Source organism: Coregonus lavaretus (genome assembly GCF_964263955.1).
Source record: "Coregonus lavaretus genome assembly, chromosome: 15".
Classification (NCBI taxonomy): Eukaryota; Metazoa; Chordata; class Actinopteri; order Salmoniformes; family Salmonidae; genus Coregonus; species Coregonus lavaretus.
Window position 1 is genome coordinate 32188219 of NC_140002.1, and position 22758 is coordinate 32210976.

The following is a 22758-nucleotide window of genomic DNA, read 5'->3' on the forward strand; positions in this document are numbered from 1 at the left end:
GGGACATTTCTGGGCCGCCAGAGCCTGAGCCAACATTCCTCCAACAGAGGAGACCCAAGGCCTGCATGATGAATGCTGGCTAGATCACCCGAGACAAAACCATGAAAATGAATCAACATTTCCAACACGCAAATCTTCTCAATTTCACTGAAACATTTCTAATGAAAACTGCACTTGAATATCAAGCAACATTTCCCCTGTGAAAAGCTTTGAACTATGAAACAAAAACCAAGGCTGGTTGTCTGTATCCGTATTGCCAGACCTTTAATCTACTGTACACCCAGAAACTAACTAACAGGTCTAGTGTCTCATCCTCTGTTTGTTTAGTAGGTATCCATCCAACCTTAGTACTAATGAGTCTTCATGGTGGCTTCCAGCTGTGTCTGTGTCTGACTGACTGGGGACAGCAGAGTAAAGCCAGGCTCACGGAGAGGAGAGTAGATATCAAGGTCTGAAAAGAGAGGGTGGATGAACCTACTAGTAAAATGATCTGGTCTTGGTTTTCCAATATAGTCAGACAACAACATTTGTTGTTCATGAAAGCTTGAATGCATTTCTGCCTGTGAAGTGTTAGAAATTCGGCCATGCCCTTGACTTTAACGCTGAAATAGTTGTGTTTTTTTTCTGCTTCTATCAAACGTTTTCCCAATTAAGGTTTGCATGTTTCTGATAAACACACTCAGCCTTATTCTGAGAAGCTGTCATTGGTCACGTAAGGAGACACATATACTGTACAAACACAGGGACTTAAGATCTGTGCATTTGCACACAGCTGGTGTATACATTTTCATTTCAACTAGAGAAAGACTTCATTTCAACCAGGAGTGAGCAAGTCATAAAGACAGAAGGCCATCCATGTCGTTTAATATGATGATAATATAAGGCCTTACAGGGGACACGTGTCTTAGTAAATGTTCCCTTTCCATTGGTGTGCTCGCGTGTGTGTCTGTGTAGCAGAGGCTGACTCAGCAGAACAGTGGCCCAGCTGTCGTCTGGTCACACGCCGGGCCCATTCATCTGTAACACCAGAGGTCAGAGGTCATAATATCAGCCCTGGGCTCTCCCATTGTGCCGTACCCTTCAGGGAGACACACTACACAGACACACATAGCAGCCTTTTGTTCATTGTTTGGCTTGACCCTGCATGGGGCCAAAAGCATTAGTAGGTATTATTACTGACTGTTTAATCTACTTATTATATACATTGCAATATGCATTGTTTTGTTTTTGCAATGATTTCTACATCCAATTACATCTGCTAGTGTTCTTTAAAAAATCATTTTAATCTGATAGAAAAAACTTGTTCTGATTTACATCAAAATGTAACCCCAATGTCATCTGAATACTGCTTTGTTTACCTGTTGCTTGCTGACTGAAGTGAGATGAACATTTGTGGTTCCACGACACCACCTTGTGGTGATAGAAGTGTAACAATATGACAAGTGGTTAATTTGGGAATTTGGAGGTGGGGGAGCCCTATTTATGGTGAGGGTTAGGGTTGTGGTTGAGGGTAGGGTATAGGTATAGGGTTGAACCAGGATGTGGACATGAAACTTAGGTTAGGGTTATGGTTGAGGCTAAGGTTGGAATTAAAGGTTCCGTGTAGCTCAGTTGGTAGAACATGGCGCTTGCAACGCCAGGGTTGTGGGTTTGATTCCCACGGGGGGCCAGTATGAAAAATGTTATGCACTCACTAACTGTTTGTCCGAGATGTGGACAATAAGCTTGGGTTAGGGCTACTGCTGTAATTACAATGTGTTACCGGGTTAGGGTAGTCCTAACCCTAGCTTCATGTCCACATCCTGGTTCAACCCTTGCTTCACATCCACATCCCCGTTCAACCCTAACTGTAGCATCAGGTTCAACTGAAGAGTTTAATTCCAAAACGCTATATATCCATTTTCAGAAATGTTGGTAAATTTGCTTTTATTGTTTAAAGACCTTGAAAGAAAGAGATTGGTGTGTTTTTTCACTATCTAATCATGGCATGGGGTTGTTCAATGACAGACATGTATTTGTTTGAAACATATCACTAGATGGTTTTACTTCGAGACAAATAATCACATTTTGTTGCAAAACAACATATACAGTACACGCCTCACTCTCAGTGAAGAAAGTAGCACTGCAAGGTTTTACACAGTCAAATGTGACAAATAATAAAATGTGTAATAAAGAACTGTACAAATTATACATTTGTGACATCAATATTAAAAAATATATATATTAAAATAAACAAACAGTAATATGAGATCTGGTCAAAAGTAGTGCCATTTGGGACAAGGCCTAACTCTAGCTTTTGGCAAACTCCAAGTGGGCTGCCATGTGCCTTTTACTGAGGAGTAGCTTCCGTCTGGGCACTCTACCATAAAGGCCTGATTGGTCGAGTGCTGCAGAGATGGTTGTTCTTCTGGAAGGTTCTCCCATCTCCACAGAGGAACTCTGGAGCTCTGTCAGAGTGACCATCGGGTTCTTGGTCACCTCCCTGACCAAGGCCCTTCTACCCCGATTGCTCAGTTTGGCCGGGCAGACAGCTCTAGGAAGAGTCTTAGTGGTTCCAAACCTCTTCCATTTAAGAATGATGGAGGCCACTGTGTTCATGGGGACCTTCAATGCTGCAGAAATGTTTTGGTACCCTTCCCCAGATCTGTGCCTCGACACAATCCTGTCTCTGAGATCTACGGACAACTCCTTTGACCTCATGGCTTGGTTTTTGCTCTGACATGCACTGTCAACTGTGGGACCTCATATTGACAGGTGTGTGCCTTTCCAAATCTTGTCCAATCAATTGAATTGCCCACAGGTGGACTCCAATCAAGTTGTAGAAACATCAAGGATGATCATTGGAAACAGGATGCACCTGAGCTCAATTTCGACTTGCATAGCAAAGAGTCTGAATACTTATGTAAATAAGGTATTTAAGTGTTTTATTTTTAATACATTTGCAAACATTTCTAAAAACCTGTTTTCGCTTTGTCATTATGGGGCATTGTGTGTAGATTGATGAAGAACTTCTTTAATCAATTTTAGAATAAGGCTGTAACGTAACAAAATGTGGAATTTGGGAAAACTCTTCAACCACAACCCTAACGTTGGTTTATGCTGCTTTTAATCCAACTTTTCTCTTTGAACCTGAAAGGTGCTGGAGCTTGGCTCCGCCTGGCTCTCCCTTTAACCCAAGGTGCAGGAGCAGGCTCCAGGTAGCTCTGGCTCAATTTTACCACAGAATATGACTCATCCTATCCTATGTGTAGGATCTGACTCCGGAACAGAGTTTTCATTCAATTTATGTTTCAGCCACACTCATACAAATAGAAAGTGATAGAAAGAGAAAGTGTAATGAAAATTTTGTTTAATAATTTATTCATTCAAGATCATACAGGAGGGGCAGTTCTTCCGAGTCTAGCACACACAATGATGCATTTTATAGATCAACAAGTCACATGTAAGATCATAGTCCAGATATATGCATCTAATAAAAACAATCACACAAACAACTTTACAAATGTAGATATTCACATTTGTGCTTTACTTCAATCCATCAATGACAATCTGGTTTTAGTGGATTTAGATATGGCCTCAACCCTTTCATAATCATTGCACAACACCTCACACATGTAAAATACATAATATTTGTTTGCCCCCTAACTTGAAGTTTATGATAGTCATCCAGATCCAATGCACACTTTGTCTTGCATACATACATACATACATTGACTGGAGGGCTTGCCTCCAACTCTTTATCATTCAGATACACTACATGACCAAAGGTATGTGGACACCTGCTCGTCGAACATCTCATTCCAAAATCATGGGCATTAATATGGAGTTGGTCCCCCCTTTGCTGCTATAACAGCCTCCACTCTTCTGGGAAGGCTTTTGTAGTGTCGAGATAACGATGCTGAGATGCTGTGATGACAAGAAATCCGCTGACACTGTCCTTGATTATAATAGTTTATTACATCAAAGATTTCAGCGTCAATTTACAGATTTCTGCAGAAAATCCGGAGAACAACTGACCCAATCTCTAATATGTTGTTCCTCTCCGTCCTTTGTTCCAACCATGGTATTTATAATCTGTAACATGATATGGGTGGTTTTCCCACAGACCAATCCCAGGCCTCCACATAACAGACTTCCTCTGTTTTAGGGAGCCCCTATAGTAATGCTTTCCAGATGCTTCCACAAGCTGAGTCAACTTCCTCTAACACACCATTTGCAAACGTCAGCAAAGTCATAAACTGTTTAGACACTACACTTTCCACTAGATGTTGGAACATTGCTGCAAGGACTTGCTTCCATTTAGCCACAAGAGCATTAGTGAGGTCGGGCACTGATGTTGGGCAATTAGGCCTGGCTCGCAGTTGGCGTTCCAATTCATCCCAAAGGTGTTCGATGGGCTTGAGGTCAGGGCTCTGTGCAGGCCAGTCAAGTTCTTCCACACCAATCTCGACAAAACATTTCTGTATGGACCTCGCTTTGTGCACGGGTACCTTGTCATGCTGAAACAGGAAAAGGCCTTTCCTAAACTGTTGCCACAAAGGTGGAAGCACAGAATCGTCTAGAATGTTATTGTATGCTGTAGCGTTAACATTTCCCTTCACTGGAACTAAGGGACCTAGCTCGAACCATGAAAAACAGCCCCAGACCATTATTCCTCCTCCACCAAACTTTACAGTTGGCACTATGCATTCGGGCAGGTAGCGTTCTCCTGGCATTCGCCAAAATCTAGATTTGTCCATCGGACTGCCAGATGGTGAAGCGTGATTCATCACTCCAGAGAACGCGTTTCCACTGCTCCAGACTTCAATGGCGGTGAGCTTTACACCACTCCAGCCGACGCTTGGCATTGCGCATGGTGATCTTAGGCTTGTGTGCAGCTGCTCGGCCATGGGAACCCATTTCATGAAGCTCCCGACTAACAGTTATTGTGCTGACGTTGCTTCCAGAGGCAGTTTGGAACTCGGTAGAGAGTGTTGCAACCGAGGACAAGCGATTTTTACGCGCTACACGCTTCAGTACTCGCCGGTCCCGTTCTGTGAGCTTGTGTGGCGTACCACTTTGCGGCTGAGCCATTGTTCACAATAACAGCACCTACTGTTGACCGGGCAGCTTTAGCAGGGCAGAAATTTGACGAACTGACTTGTTGGAAAGGTGGCATCCTTTGACGGTGCCACGTTGAAAGTCACAGAGCTCTTCAGTAAGGCCATTCTACTGCCAATGTTTGTCTATGGAGATTGTATGGCTGTGTGCTCAATTTACACACCTGTCAGCAACAGGTGTGGCTGAAATTGCTGAATCCACTAATTTGAAGGGGTGTCCACATACTTTTGTATATATAGTGTATTAACGTCAACTATTTTTACACACACATTCACACTGTACTGTATGTGCACACTGTGACTGCCATACACAAGTCCCCTGCTTTTTTACAGTCTCATAAAACATTGTACACCAATATCACAAATGGCTAAAATGTAAATGTTATATGTTATTTAGAATATCTTACAGTTTTCAACACAACCAATAAATAGGCTCAACTTTTATAGAGATTGCACACAAATAAAAGTCTGATGGTGTGTTCTCCTTACACCATGTCAGTCCCATCACTGTCTACTAGCTTTGACTGGACTTTCACCAGCTTTATATCAAGAGACATCAAGAGTTTGAACAGTGAGAGGTGTGTGAGCTGCTGTGGCTGCTGCTTCTGAGTAAAGACATTGTCCATGGGCCTGGCTCTGTGATTGGTCACGCCTCTCTGCTGATGTCACTTGTAGTCTCTGGCGATGCGCAACGGAGCAGTAGTCAGGGAGAGACAGGCTTGGAGGAGACTGGACCCAGATACACACAGCCCACATCACAGTTCCTGATCAAGACGATAAACCAGCCCAAAGTTCCACACAGGGTCTCTCCAGCAGTAGTCCAGGGGCAGGGGTCAAAAGTCACAGGGCAGTCCTCTAAAAGCCTGAGTGTGCAGAGACGGTTAAAGGAAAGATGTACACCGGGCAGAGAGAGATTTAACAAGTTAAGCCCAGTTCACTAAATACCAATAACTTAACTGATCTAGGGCCGTCTCCTATTTAAAAAAAATATTGGTCAAAATTGTCAAATCAACTATATATGCATTGAGCTTGTCTGATGCTTTATGCTCACTGTTTGATTAAATAAAACACGAATTACTCAAGAGGGAGCCAGAGATCAAGATACCCAGAAGAAAAAAAACTTAACCTGTCCCGACCATCCTGTCCTACTGGCTTTCACAGATTCTGCCATTACTCTCCTGAAGTTGCCGGTAATAGGCTAAACGAGGAGTCAGCAAACTTTATCATGTGGAATGCCAATATATCTTAACATTTCTACCAATCTGCATGCCAGTTATGGTTTTCATATGCACATTTTCATTTCATTTATAATAACTTCCTCATATCTCAAAATCATTGTCATATGATTAATCAAAATTCTATCCAAATCTAAATGAAACAAACCTAAAAAGTAACTTCTATTGCCAACTATGTAAAAATAGCCTATAAAGCCAACAAATAAAAACATTTCTGCCTGCAGGTAGAAAATATCCTGATACAAATAAATATCCTATAAATCACATTGGCTAAGCATGGCCTGTCTGCAACGAACTTGAAAAGATTTTTCAAATATATTGAGGAATTATTGTCATTCTCAATGGATGTAAAAACAGACTTTGTTTGCTTGCTGTTTGAGGTGAAGAAAACATTACTTTGAGAAGCTCCACAGGTCATTAGTGGTGGTGCGTTAAGCCAATCAGAAATACTATCAGATCCCCAAATGGGCACATTTATATGCCTACATTTGCGCGCAGGCCAGGTAGCCTATAGGCCTACTTCAATGCGTAATCAGGTGCGCATCCTTACTCAACATTGACAGGAGAGCTCCAAACAAAAGACAATGACTAAATTGACAAAACCCGTAAATGGAATGAAATAAACCAAAACTTGTTTCTCACAAGTGTAGCATAGGTTGTGCGCTCTGCAAACAACGTGTCCACTCAACAATGAGAACGGTAAAAGACTGGAATAATAATATATTGAATGCATTAACAGACATTACCGTAAACAAACAAACATTATAGATTAGAAATTATAGGAATTAACGGTAAATGTACTACTGGTGATATATGTAATGGGGAATTGAGACACTAACAATCAAATGCAAACAATTCACACAATGAAGTTATGAAACAATGAATATGCACAAATTGGCGGGAGAGAGCGCATTCTGGAGAGAGAAGTGCATTATGCAGCCACACTCCCCTTCTTCTTGGACTGTGCCATCCCCGCTGCCTCTGCAGTGGATTAGTCTCTGCCTCCGCAATGGATTAGTTCACTGAGATGGGAGCGAATAAGACGGGTGTCTCGTGTGCCAAAAAAATTAAAATGTGCTACTACTCGACAAAAAAAATCTTGGTCGACCAACAGCCTATCGACCAAACAATTGACCGGTTGACTAATTGTGGTCAGCCCTAAAATTATCACACTAATAGATTATCAATTGAAGGAATACTAAACACTTATAATACACTTGTAATTGCAAGGAGCCACACTGTCAGTATAGGTTTAATACAAACTACTCACCTGGAGATATGGGATCTGTGTGTCTTAGAGCTGGGTTAGCATTAGCCTTTAACAGTTGCACTGATCTCTGCCCTGTTCTGAGCCAGCCTGTGGCGACTGGCGAAGCTGCCTCACCGTCGTGTCACCATACTGGATCCCTGAGCCCATCCGCTCTGGGTCTAGCTCACCTACAGAGGAGACACATCCACATATTAAACACATTAGAAAACTCATCCAAAGATTTACAGTACAGTACACACAGTTAGCACTTCAGCTATTGTGAATGTCTACATATCGCTAGAGCACTACATTGCTCTGCGTTATTACCTGACTCTATCTTGTTGAGGATGGTGCGAGCACATTTGAGGAAGGCCTCCTCCACGTTCTCTCCGGTGAGGGCACTCATCTCCAGGAACATCAGTTCTATTTTTTGAACAACATGGACTAATTAAGTGATCAATCTCCTTTATCTATAGTCACAACCATCACTCTATCATTATGCAGGGTCATTAAGCTACATTACCGTTCTCCTGGGCAAAACGGGATGCCTCAAGGAAAGTGACCTCTCTGTCACCCTCCAGGTCCTTCTTGTTCCCACAGAGAATAATGACGATGTTTGGACTGGCCAGTGTCCGAGCGTCTGTCAACCAGTTGGTCAGTGCATTGTATGTTTCCCGACTTGGATACACAGAGACACACAGAGGTATATTCAAGTAAAATATTCTATGGATCCTCTGACATGGTGATGTAATCTAATATGGGGTTAATTTGGGATTAGTGTAAATCAGGGTCTTACCTGGTGATGTCATAAACCAGGAGAGCCCCTGCTGCCCCTCTGTAATAACTGCGAGTCACTGATCTGAGGTCAGGGGAAAACAAGTGTGTCAGACAGAGGAGCAATCTCTTTCCAACATCGTGATGTAGAAGATAATATAGCATCCACTAACATATTCTATCCACATACTGTCCATAATAGCTATACATACATATACACACACAAACACATTATATATACAGTGGGGGAAAAAAGTATTTAGTCAGCCACCAATTGTGCAAGTTCTCCCACTTAAAAAGATGAGAGAGGCCTGTAATTTTCATCATAGGTACACGTCAACTATGACAGACAAAATGAGAAAAGAAAATCCAGAAAATCACATTGTAGGATTTTTAATAAATGTATTTGCAAATTATGGTGGAAAATAAGTATTTGGTCAATAACAAAAGTTTCTCAATACTTTGTTATATACCCTTTGTTGGCAATGACACAGGTCAAACGTTTTCTGTAAGTCTTCACAAGGTTTTCACACACTGTTGCTGGTATTTTGGCCCATTCCTCCATGCAGATCTCCTCTAGAGCAGTGATGTTTTGGGGCTGTCGCTGGGCAACACAGACTTTCAACTCCCTCCAAAGATTTTCTATGGGGTTGAGATCTGGAGACTGGCTAGGCCACTCCAGGACCTTGAAATGCTTCTTACGAAGCCACTCCTTCGTTGCCCGGGCGGTGTGTTTGGGATCATTGTCATGCTGAAAGACCCAGCCACGTTTCATCTTCAATGCCCTTGCTGATGGAAGGAGGTTTTCACTCAAAATCTCACGATACATGGCCCCATTAATTCTTTCCTTTACACGGATCAGTCGTCCTCGTCCCTTTGCAGAAAAACAGCCCCAAAGCATGATGTTTCCACCCCCATGCTTCACAGTAGGTATGGTGTTCTTTGGATGCAACTCAGCATTCTTTGTCCTCCAAACACGACGAGTTGAGTTTTTACCAAAAAGTTCTATTTTGGATTCATCTGACCATATGACATTCTCCCAATCCTCTTCTGGATCATCCAAATGCACTCTAGCAAACTTCAGACGGGCCTGGACATGTACTGGCTTAAGCAGGGGGACACGTCTGACACTGCAGGATTTGAGTCCCTGGCGGCGTAGTGTGTTACTAATAGTAGGCTTTGTTACTTTGGTCCCAGCTCTCTGCAGGTCATTCACTAGGTCCCCCTGTGTGGTTCTGGGATTTTTGCTCACCGTTCTTGTGATCATTTTGACCCCACGGGGTGAGATCTTGCGTGGAGCTCCAGATCGAGGGAGATTATCAGTGGTCTTGTATGTCTTCCATTTCCTAATAATTGCTCCCACATTTTATTTCTTCAAACCAAGCTGCTTACCTATTGCAGATTCAGTCTTCCCAGCCTGGTGCAGGTCTACAATTTAGTTTCTGGTGTCCTTTGACAGCTCTTTGGTCTTGGCCATAGTGGAGTTTGGAGTGTGACTGTTTGAGGTTGTGGACATGTGTCTTTTATACTGATAACAAGTTCAAACAGGTGCCATTAATACAGGTAATGAGTGGAGGACAGAGGAGCCTCTTAAAGAAGAAGTTACAGGTCTGTGAGAGCCAGAAATCTTGCTTGTTTGTAGGTGGCCAAATACTTATTTTCCACCATAATTTGCAAATAAATTCATAAAAAATCCTACAATGTGATTTTGTGGATTTTTTCCCCTCATTTTGTTTGTCATAGTTGACGTGTACCTATGATGAAAATTACAGGCCTCTCTCATCTTTTTAAGTGGGAGAACTTGCACAATTGGTGGCTGACTAAATACTTTTTTCCCCCCACTGATATATATATATATATACACACATACACATACAGTGAGGGAAAAAAGTATTTGATCCCCTGCTGATTTTGTATGTTTGCCCACTGATAAAGACATGATCCGTCTATAATTTTAATGGTAGGTTTATTTGAACAGTGAGAGACAGAATAACAACAAAAGAATCCAGAAAAATGCATGTCAAAAATGTTATAAATTGATTTACATTTTAATGAGGGAAATAAGTATTTGACCCCTCTGCAAAACATGACTTAGTACTTGGTGGCAAAACCCTTGTTGGCAATCACAGAGGTCAGACGTTTCTTGTACTTGGCCACCAGGTTTGCACACATCTCAGGAGGAATTTTGTCCCAGTTCCTCTTTGCAGATCTTCTCCAAGTCATTAAGGTTTCGAGGCTGACGTTTGGCAACTCGAACCTTCAGCTCCCTCCACAGATTTTCTATGGGATTGAGGTCTGGAGACTGGCTAGGCCACTCCAGGACCTTAATGTGCTTCTTCTTGAGCCACTAATTGTTGCCTTGGCCATGTGTCTTGGGTCATTGTCATGCTGGAATAACCATCCAGGACCCATTTTCAATGCCCTGGCTGAGGGAAGGAGGTTCTCACCCAAGATTTGACGGTACATGGCCCCGTCCATCGTCCCTTTAATGCAGTGAAGTTGTCCTTTCCCCTTAGCAGAAAAACACCCCCAAAGTATAATGTTTCCACCTCCATGTTTGACGGTGGGGATGGTGTTCTTGGGGTCATAGGCAGCATTCCTCCTCCTCCAAACACGGCGAGTTGAGTTGATGCCAAAGAGCTTGATTTTGGTCTCATCTGACTACAACGCTTTCAACCAGTTCTCCTCTGAATCATTCAGATGTTCATTGGCAAACTTCAGATGGGCCTGTATATGTTTTTTCTTGAGCAGGGGGACCTTGCGGGCGCTGCAGGATTTCAGTCCTTCACGGCGTTGTGTGTTACCAATTGTTTTCTTGGTGACTATGGTCACAGCTGCCTTGAGATCATTGACAAAATCCTCCCGTGTAGTTCTGGGCTGATTCCTCAGCGTTCTCATGATCATTGCAACTCCACAAGATGAGATCTTGCATGGAGCCCCAGGCCGAGGGAGATTGACAGTGCTTTCGTGTTTCTTCCATTTGCGAATAATCGAACCAACTGTTGTCACATTCTCACCAAGCTGCTTGCCGATGGTCTTGTAGCCCATTCCAGCCTTGTGTAGGTCTACAATCTTGTCCCTGACATTCTTGGAGAGCTCTTTGGTCTTGGCCATGGTGGAGAGTTTGGAATCTGATTGATTGATTGCTTCTGTGGACAGGTGTCTTTTATATTGATAACAAGCTGAGATTAGGAGCACTCCTTTTAAGAGTGTGCTCCTAATCTCAGCTCGTTACCTGTATAAAAGACACCTGGGAGCCAGAAATCTTTCTGATTGAGAGGGGGTCAAATACTTATTTCCCTCATTAAAATGCAAATCAATTAATAACATTTTTGACATGCGTTTTTCTGGATTTTTTTGTTGTTATTCTGTCTCTCACTGTTCAAATAACTTACCATTAAAATTATAGACTGATCATTTCTTTGTCAGTGGGAAAACTTACAAAATCAGCAGGGAATCAAATACTTTTTTCCCTCACTGTATGTACAGACACACACATATACAGTGTGGAGAACAAGTATTTGAAACACTGCCGATTTTGCAGGTTTTCCTACGTACAAAGCAAGTAGAGGTCTGTAATTTTTATTATAGGTACACTTCAAATGTGAGAGACGGAATCTAAAACAAAAATCCAGAAAATCACATTGTATGATTTTTAAGTAATTTATTTGCATTTTATTGCATGACATAAGTATTTGATACATCAGAAAAGCAGAACTTAATATTTGGTACAGAAACCTTTGTTTGCAATTACAGAGATCATACGTTTCCTGTAGGTCTCGACCAGGTTTGCACACACTGCAGCAGGGATTTTGGCCCACTCCTCCATACAGACCTTCTCCAGATCCTTCAGGTTTCGGGGCTGTCGCTGGGCAATACAGACTTTCAGCTCCCTCCAAAGATTTTCTATTGGGTTCAGGTCTGGAGACTGGCTAGGCCACTCCAGGACCTTGAGATGCTTCTTACGGAGCCACTCCTTAGTTGCCCTGGCTGTGTGTTTCGGGTCGTTGTCATGCTGGAAGACCCAGCCACGACCCATCTTCAATGCTCTTACTGACGGAAGGAGGTTGTTGGCCAAGATCTCGCGATACATGGCCCCATCCATCCTCCCCTCAATACGGTGCAGTCGTCCTGTCCCCTTTGCAGAAAAGCATCCCCAAAGAATGATGTTTCCACCTCCATGCTTCACGGTTGGGATGGTGTTCTTGGGGTTGTACTCATCCTTCTTCTTCCTCCAAACACGGCGAGTGGAGTTTAGACCAAAAAGCTCTATTTTTGTCTCATCAGACCACATGACCTTCTCCCATTCCTCCTCTGGATCATCCAGATGGTCATTGGCAAACTTCAGACGGGCCTGGACATGCGCTGGCTTGAGCAGGGGGACCTTGCGTGCGCTGCAGGATCTTAATCCATGACGGCGTAGTGGTTTTCTTTGAGACTGTGGTCCCAGCTCTCTTCAGGTCATTGACCAGGTCCTGCCATGTAGTTCTGGGCTGATCCCTCACCTTCCTCATGATCATTGATGCCCCACAAGGTGAGATCTTGCATGGAGCCCCAGACCGAGGGTGATTGACCGTCATCTTGAACTTCTTCCATTTTCTAATAATTGCGCCAACAGTTGTTGCCTTCTCACCAAGCTGCTTGCCTATTGTCCTGTAGCCCATCCCAGACTTGTGCAGGTCTACAATTTTATCCCTGATGTCCTTACACAGCTCTCTGGTCTTGGCCATTGTGGAGAGGTTGGAGTCTGTTTGATTGAGTGTGTGGACAGGTGTCTTTTATACAGGTACGAGTTCAAACAGGTGCAGTTAATACAGGTAATGAGTGGAGAACAGAAGAGCTTCTTAAAGAAAAACTAACAGGTCTGTGAGAGCCGGAATTCTTACTGGTTGGTAGGTGATCAAATACTTATGTCATGCAATAAAATGCAAATTAATTACTTAAAAATCATACAATGTGATTTTCTGGATTTTTGTTTTAGATTCCGTCTCTTACAGTTGAAGTGTACCTATGATAAAAATTACAGACTTCTACATGCTTTGTAAGTAGGAAAACCTGCAAAATCGGCAGTGTATCAAATACTTGTTCTCCCCACTGTATACACACAGTGAGGGAAAAAAGTATTTGATCCCCTGCTGATTTTGTAAGTTTGCCCACTGACAAAGAAATGATCAGTCTATAACTTTAAATGGTAGGTTTATTTGAACAGTGAGAGACAGAATAACAACAAATTAATCCATAAAAACGCATGTCAAAAATGTTATAAATTGATTTGCATTTTAATGAGGGAAATAAGTATTTCACCCCCTCTTAATCAGAAAGATTTCTGGCTCCCAGGTGTCTTTTATACAGGTAACGAGCTGAGATTAGGAGCACACTCCTAATCTCAGTTTATTACCTGTATAAAAGACACCTGTCCACAGAAGCAATCAATTAGATTCCAAACTCTCCACCATGGCCAAGACCAAAGAGCTCTCCAAGGATGTCAGGGGCAAGATTCTAGACCTACACAAGGCTGGAATGGGCTACAAGACCATCGCCAAGCAGCTTGGTGAGAAGGTGACAACAGTTGGTGCGATTATTCGCAAATGGAAGAAACACAAAATAACTGTCAATCTCCCTCGGCCTGGGGCTCCATGCAAGATCTCACCTCGTGGAGTTGCAATGATCATGAGAACGGTGAGGAATCAGCCCAGAACTACACGGGAGGATCTTGTCAATGATCTCAAGGCAGCTGTGACCATAGTCACCAAGAAAACAATTGGTAACACACTACGCCGTGAAGGACTGAAATCCTGCAGCGCCCGCAAGGTCACCCTGCTCAAGAAAGCACATATACAGGCCCGTCTGAAGTTTGCCAATGAACATCTGAATGATTCAGAGGAGAACTGGGTGAAAGTGTTGTGGTCAGATGAGACCAAAATCGAGCTCTTTGCCATCAACTAAACTCGCCGTGTTTGGAGGAGGAGGAATGCTGCCTATGACCCCAAGAACACCATCCCCACCGTCAAACATGGAGGTGGAAACATTATGCTTTGGGGGTGTTTTTCTGCTAAGGGGACAGGACAACTTCACCGCATCAAAGGGACGATGGACGGGGCCATGTACAGTCAAATCTTGGGTGAGAACCTCCTTCCCTCAGCCAGGGCATTGAAAATGGGTCGTGGATGGGTATTCCAGCATGACAATGACCCAAAACACACGGCAACAAAGTAGTGGCTCAAGAAGAAGCACATTAAGGTCCTGGAGTGGCCTAGCCAGTCTCCAGACCTTAATCCCATAGAAAATCTGTGGAGGGAGCTGAAGGTTCGAGTTGCCAAACGTCAGCCTCGAAACCTTAATGACTTGGAGAAGATCTGAAAGAGGAGTGGGACAAAATCCCTCCTGAGATGTGTGCAAACCTGGTGGCCAACTACAAGAAACGTCTGACCTCTGTGATTGCCAACAAGGGTTTTGCCACCAAGCACGAAGTCATGTTTTGCAGAGGGGTCAAATACTTATTTCCCTCATTAAAATGCAAATCAATTTATAACATTTTTGACATGCATTTTTCTGGATTTTTTTGTTGTTATTCTGTCTCTCACTGTTCAAGTAAACCTACCATTAAAATTATAGACTGATCATGTCTTTGTCAGTGGGCAAATGTACAAAATCAGCAGGGGATCAAATACTTTTTCCCCTCACTGTATATATATATATATATATATATATATATATATATATATATATATATATATATATATATATATATACACATATACACACACACACACACACACACTACCGTTCAAAAGTTTGGGGTCACTAAGAAATGTCCTTGTTTTCGAAAGAAAAGCAATTTTTTTGGTCCATTAAAATAACATCAAATTGATTAGAAATACAGTGTAGACCAGGGGTGTCAAACGTACGGCCCGCGGGCCGGATCAGGCCCGCAAACGGGTTTAATCCGGCCCGCGAGATGATTTTGGAAAAAAACAAATATATATATACAGTGGGGAGAACAAGTATTTGATACACTGCCGATTTTGCAGGTTTTCCTTCTTACAAAGCATGTAGAGGTCTGTCGTTTTTATCATAGATACACTTCAACTGTGAGAGATGGAATCTAAAACAAAAATCCAGAAAATCACATTGTATGATTTTTAAGTAATTAATTTGCATTTTATTGAATGACATAAGTATTTGATCACCTACCAACCAGTAAGAATTCCGGCTCTCACAGACCTGTTAGTTTTTCTTTAAGAAGCCCTCCTGTTCTCCACTCATTACCTGTATTAACTGCACCTGTTTGAACTCGTTACCTGTATAAAAGACACCTGTCCACACACTCAATCAAACAGACTCCAACCTCTCCACAATGGCCAAGACCAGAGAGCTGTGTAAGGACATCAGGGATAAAATTGTAGACCTGCACAAGGCTGGGATGGGCTACAGGACAATAGGCAAGCAGCTTGGTGAGAAGGCAACAACTGTTGGCGCAATTATTAGAAAATGGAAGAAGTTCAAGATGACGGTCAATCACCCTCGGTCTGGGGCTCCATGCAAGATCTCACCTCATGGGGCATCAATGATCATGAGGAAGGTGAGGGATCAGCCCAGAACTACACGGCAGGACCTGGTCAATGACCTGAAGAGAGCTGGGACCACAGTCTCAAAGAAAACCATTAGTAACACACTACGCCGTCATGGATTAAAATCCTGCAGCGCACGCAAGGTCCCCCTGCTCAAGCCAGGGCATGTCCAGGCCCGTCTGAAGTTTTCCAATGACCATCTGGATGATCCAGAGGAGGAATGGGAGAAGGTCATGTGGTCTGATGAGACAAAAATAGAGCTTTTTGGTCTAAACTCCACTCGCTGTGTTTGGAGGAAGAAGAAGGATGAGTACAACCCCAAGAACACCATCCCAACCGTGAAGCATGGAGGTGGAAACATCATTCTTTGGGGATGCTTTTCTGCAAAGGGGACAGGACGACTGCACCGTATTGAGGGGAGGATGGATGGGGCCATGTATCGCGAGATCTTGGCCAACAACCTCCTTTCCTCAGTAAGAGCATTGAAGATGGGTCGTGGCTGGGTCTTCCAGCATGACAACGACCCGAAACACACAGCCAGGGCAACTAAGGAGTGGCTCCGTAAGAAGCATCTCAAGGTCCTGGAGTGGCCTAGCCAGTCTCCAGACCTGAACCCAATAGATAATCTTTGAAGGGAGCTGAAAGTCCGTATTGCCCAGCGACAGCCCCGAAACCTGAAGGATGTGGAGAAGGTCTGTATGGAGGAGTGGGCCAAAATCCCTGCTGCAGTGTGTGCCAACCTGGTCAAGACCTACAGGAAACTTATGATCTCTGTAATTGCAAACAAACGTTTCTGTACCAAATATTAAGTTCTGCTTTTCTGATGTATCAAATACTTATGTCATGCAATAAAATGCAAATTAATTACTTAAAAATCATACAATGTGATTTTCTGGATTTTTGTTTTAGATTCCGTCTCTCACAGTTGAAGTGTACCTATGATAAAAATTACAGACCTCTACATGCTTTGTAAGTAGGAAAACCTGCAAAATCGGCAGTGTATCAAATACTTGTTCTCCCCACTGTATATATATATATATATATATATATATATTTTTTTTTGTAAAGTATAAAAATGCGCTGCAATTTTTCAATAAAATAAACTGCTGTTCCAATTGCGTCCACTGGATGGCGCAATAGCAATTGTGTTAAGCAAGCAAACTGTTTATACCGGGGCAGAGCAAGTAGGTCAAGCACGTGCAGCCAATGAGCTACTTTGTTTTGCCCGCAATATTTATTACGGCTTCTACTTTTAACATTATGTGCTTTGGCACCCTCATTGCTCCAATATGTCTCTGTCAAAAAAGAGAAAAGTGGACGCAGAGTGCAGAGTGTTCCAAGAAAAATGGTCATCCTATTTATTCACGGAATTGAATGGGAAAGCTGTATGTTTGGTGTGTTCAGAGCATGTTGCAGTGCTGAAATAATATAACCTTCGTCACCACTATGTGAGTCTTCATGCCGACAAATATGACAACTTTCAAGGACAGCGGAGATGAGAGAAGGTGAATGAACTGTTGGCGGGTCTGAAGAAACAGCAGTCTGTGTTTACTCACAGCCGAGACATCAGTGACGCTGCAGTGAAAGCTAGCTACCTCATTGCTAATGAAATCGCAGTGGCTTCAAAACCATTTAGTGAGGGTGAATTTGTAAAAACATGCATGATGAAGGCAGCGGAGATTGTGTGCCCTGAAAAGCGGCAGGCTTTTGCAAATATCAGCCTGACAAGAAACACAGTTGCAGACAGGATTTCCGATCTTTCAGTGGATTTGGACAGCCAGTTGAAGCAAAAAGTAAAGTCATTTATTGCGTTTTCGGTTGCAATTGATGAAAGCACGGACATTACAGATGTTGCACAACTGGCCATTTTCATCCGCGGAGTTGATGACACATTGACCGTCACCGAGGAGTTCGTGGAGTTGGTGCCGATGACAGATACAACGACAGCAGCTGATATTTTTACCGCACTCGTCGGCGCGCTGGACAGGGTCGGAGTGGACTGGTCCCGCGCTGTCAGCCTGGCTACAGATGGTGCGCCCTCAATGATCGGGAAAAAAGCAGGCGTTGTGACAAAGTTCAGAGAGAAAGTGCAATCTGCAAATGGAGGACGTGATTTTTTGACTTTTCACTGTATTTTGCACCAGGAGGCTTTGTGTTGCAAGTCATTAAAGATGGATAACGTCATGAAGGTGGTCATCCAAACTGTTAATTTCATCCGATCCAGAAGCCTGAATCACCGTCAGTTTGACAGCCTTCTCAGAGAGAAAGACCACATCTATGGCCTGCCATACCACACTGAGGTAAGATGGTTAAGCCGAGGTGCTGTGCCGATGCGTTTCTTTGATTTACAAGAAGAAATTGAACAGTTCATGGAAGAAAAGGGCAAACCAGTGTTAGAATTTCATTCCGCAGAATGGATGCAGGACCTTGCATTTATGGTGGATGTTACAGAGCACCTGAATAACTTGAACAAACAGCTGCAAGGGCGCAACAAAGTTGTCACGCAGTATTATGACAGCATACGTTCTTTCAAGTTGAAGCTGTCATTGTGGGAGACGCAACTTGCCGGTGGTGATGCAGCTCACTTCCCCTGTCTGAAAAATGTGTGCGCGACCCAACATGTGGCAGACATGAAGCGGTTCAAAGATAAAATAACGGGACTGTTACGGGAGTTTGAGCAACGCTTTCAGATTTATGTTTATATGTTTTTATGTTGATGTGCTATTGTTTTTAATTGATTTTCTTTTATTTGTATATTTAACCTATTCTTGACTCTGTGGTTCTTGCACTTGTTTGGGGAACAGGATTTCATTATTTTTATCTACATTTCTGCCTGAGAAATGACACCCTGATATAGTTCTGTGAAACAGTTCTGTTAATCACTGAGGCATTGTGTGTTTGTGTGTTCTTTGTCCTCAGAACTTTCAAATAACTTGAGGTGTTTTATGATTAATAGTGATGTTGTGCTTTTGGACACTGTCCTCAGGCTCCAGCTTTATGTTTATATGTTTTTATGTTGATGTGCTATTGTTTTTAATTGATTTTATTTTATTTGTATATTTAACCTATTCTTGACTCTGTGGTTCTTGCACTTGTTTGGGGAACAGGATTTCATTATTTTTATCTAAATTTCTGCCTGAGAAATGACCCCCTGATATAGTTCTGTGATCTGTGAAACAGTTCTGTTAATCACTGAGGCATTGTGTGTATGTGTGTTCTTTTTCTTTAGAATTTTCAAATAAACTTGACGTGTTTTATGATTAATAGTGATGTTGTGCTTGTACTATTTTGGACACACTGTCCTCAGGCTCCAGCTTTATGTTGTATGTTGATCGTATTAAAACAAAGAAAACAATCTGAAGTTGTTGTTTTTAAGTTATATATACCATGATTTTTCCTGTCCGGCCCACTTGGGAATAGATTTTCCTCCATGTGGCCCCTGAGCTAAAATGAGTTTGACACCCCTGGTGTAGACATTGTTAATGTTGTATATGGCTATTGTAGCTGGAAACGGCTGATTTTTAATGAAATATCTACATAGGCGTACAGAGGCCCATTATCAGCAACCATCACTCATGTGTTCCACTGGCACGTTGTGTTTGCTAATCCAAGTTTATCATTTTAAAAGGCTAATTGATCATTAGAAAACCCTTTTGCAATTATGTTAGCACAGCTGAAAACTGTTGTGCTGATTAAAGAAGCAATACAACTGGCCTTCTTGAGACTAGTTGAGTATCTGGCGCATCAGCAATTGTGGGTTCGATTACAGGCTCAAAATGGCCAGAAACAAATAACTTTCTTCTGAAACTCATCAGTCTATTCTTGTTCTGAGAAATGAAGGCTATTCCATGCGAGAAATTGCCAAGAAACTGAAGATCACCAGTCTCAACTTCAACAGTGAAGAGGCGACTCCGGGATGCTGATCTTCTAAGCAGAGTTGCAAAGAAAAAGCCATATCGCAGACTGGCCAATAAAAAGAAAAGATTAAGATGGGCAAAAGAACACAGACACTGGACAGAGGAAGATTGGGAAAAAGTGTTATGGACAGACTAATCGAAGTTTGAGGTGTTCGGATCACAAAGAAGAACATTTGTGAGACGCAGGCCAAATGAAAAGATGCTGGAAGAGTGCTTGATGCCATCTGTCAAGCATGGTGGAGGCAATGTGATGGTCTGGGGGTGCTTTGGTGGTGGTAAAGTGGGAGATTTGTACAGGGTAAAAGGGATCTTGAAGAAGGAAGGCTATCACTCCATTTTGCAACGCCATGCCATACCCTGTGGACGGCGCTTGATTGGAGCCAATTTCCTCCTACAACAGGACAATGACCCAAAGCACAGCTCCAAACTATGCAGGAACTATTTAGGGAAGAAACAGTCAGCTGGTATTCTGTCTATAATGGAGTGGCCAGCACAGTCACCGGATCTCAACCCTATTGAGCTGTTGTGGGAGCAACTTGACCGTAAGAAGTGCCCATCAAGCCAATCCAACTTCTGGGATGAAATCTCTTCAGATTACCTCAACAAATTGACAACTAGAATGCCAAAGGTCTGAAAGGCTGTAATTGCTGCAAATGGAGGATTCTTTGACGAAAGCAAAGTTTGAAGGACACAATTATTATTTCAATTAAAAATCATTATTTCTAACCTTGTCAATGACTACATTTCCTATTAATTTTGCTATATTTCCTATTCAAACTCATTTCATGTATGTTTTCATGGAAAACAAGGAATTTCTACGTGACCCCAAATTTTTGAACGGTAGTATATATTATACTCCGGACTCTGACATTGCTCATCCTAATATTTATATATTTCTTAATTCCATTCTTTACTTTTAGATCTGTGTGTATTGTTGTGAATTGTTAGATATTCCTGCACTGCTGGAGCTAGGAACACAAGCATTTCTCCACACCCGCAATAACATCTGCTAAATATGTGTATGCGACTAATAAAATTTGATTTGATATCTATCTCATTATCTAAGTCCAGTCATTTGAATGTCTCTCAAATGTCCCGCTGCAACTACCTCTCTCCCATCAAATGAACATCCTGCTGAGATAACATCTGATAACAAGCTTCCTGTTAATTAGAGCTACCTACCGGAATCGCTCCTGTCCAGCTGTGTCCCAGATCTGCAGCTTGACCGTCTTGCCAGCGACCATTACCACCCGGGAGCCAAACTCCACCCCAATGGTGTGGCTGGAGTCCTGCTTGACTACATGGGACAGAACATACAACACAAAACATACACCATGGTGGTTATTACACTCTCTGTTATGTGGTGGTAAAGAAGCTTTGCTGGCATCTTTAATGTTGTCTGATACAGCCTAATGTAAATGTAGCGTAAACTTATCCAAAAACTTGGTAGTGATACTAGTGAATATACCAATCAGTACCCTACTATAACATTACCATAATATAACATTACAGTGCCATCTCCATGAGGGCAGTGATCTTTAAGGCGTGCATATGCTTTTTCTGGAAGTTAATAACAATTTCACTTACACTTGTTTTCTATAAATTGATGGAGAAGACAGGATTTCCCTGATCCCGCACTTCCAATCACCAAGAATTTAAAAAGGAAATCTGGAAAAGAATGAAGGAGAATAAATAATGATAACACATTTACTACGTCACACGACTACAAACAGACTGACCACATGGAAGCAGCCAAGAGCAGAGACGTTGAAAGCCGCGATGTCCTTTTCTCAGAAATCAAACAGAAGCAGTGGTTAAGGTTCCTGACAACGAGTGATACAGACCTAGAGCACTAGCTAGCTATCTTATAGACTGACAAGTTGTAAGCAATGTTTGCTAAGTTGCTAGCTATATGCGGCAGTCTAGCCTACAAGCTTCATCTTGTTTCTTGTCCCACTCCCAGACGAAAGAACAACCGTAGCATATAGTGACGCCAGATATTGCTTTGCTTACCATATGTTTCTGTCATTTCCTTTGATGGATTCAAGCTCTTCAAGTGCTGAAATGTCAATAATTAACTATTGGCTTTCATATATGAAAACTGTATTTGGCCAAATTGCCACAAATCCCGTTTAATGAGAAGGATTCATCCACATGTATTGTTTTTACCATACAAGACAGACGCATAGATACGGTAGACAGGACGTGATGACGACATTTGCAACGCTCTAGTTACGTAAGATTATTTGTTAAAGAAGGGTGTTTCATGCACGCGTCATGGACTGTAGGCTCTGTTGCTTGTAGCATGTTGGATCAACCTGTCAGTTGCAATACTTTTGATGATAACATTAATTCAGTTATTATGTGTGTTGGGGATCATTCAGTAATATTTCTGATAATTATTTAAGCATATATAATTGTAGAATTATTTAATTTGATGAATAATTCGTGTAATGGGCCTAAGTATGTAATACGTGTGTTTGTGTGTGTGTTTGTTGTCTTCCTTTGAAAGTGACATACTGAGATGTGAAAAAATATTAATTGATAGGTGCAGTTTAGAAATGTTCAAACATTTATCAACAATTTAAGAAAACATCAAGAAAAAGGTAACAGTGCAGTTTAATGACACTTTTAAGTAAGCACCAATCATTGAATATGCACTCATTCACCCATTCTTACACTTTGAGTGTACTTCCAAAGTCAATTATAAGGCATGTGGTCAGATGGCCAGTGTTCACCCTGTGTGGTCTTAAGATGGCAAGTGTTCTGTGGTATAACCCCCCCCCCCCCCTCAAAGGTGAACTAGTTGTCTTTTAGATTTGACTCAAAATTACCTCCCATATAAACATTGCATTTGTCTGTAAACATCTTTAGTGTACCAACACCAAACACTGGATTTGAAATCTTCTTCCC

At 42.2% G+C, this 22758-nt stretch overlaps 1 protein-coding gene across 1 annotated transcript; it reads right to left on the reverse strand.

Annotated features, from left to right (window-relative positions):
- Positions 1-3332: 3332 nt before the first annotated feature.
- On the reverse strand, positions 3333-22025 carry LOC311142117 (ras-related protein Rab-4B-like). Its single transcript, XM_084177706.1, has 8 exons — positions 21859-22025; positions 21433-21513; positions 21028-21142; positions 8380-8442; positions 8107-8261; positions 7911-8006; positions 7605-7771; positions 3333-5962 (listed from the first exon to the last, which is right to left on the reverse strand). The coding sequence occupies exons 1-7, from the start codon at positions 21872-21874 to the stop codon at positions 7653-7655; spliced, it is 645 nt and encodes a 214-aa protein (XP_084033832.1). The 5' UTR covers positions 21875-22025; the 3' UTR covers positions 3333-5962; positions 7605-7652.
- Between the last annotated feature and the right edge of the window lie 733 nt (positions 22026-22758).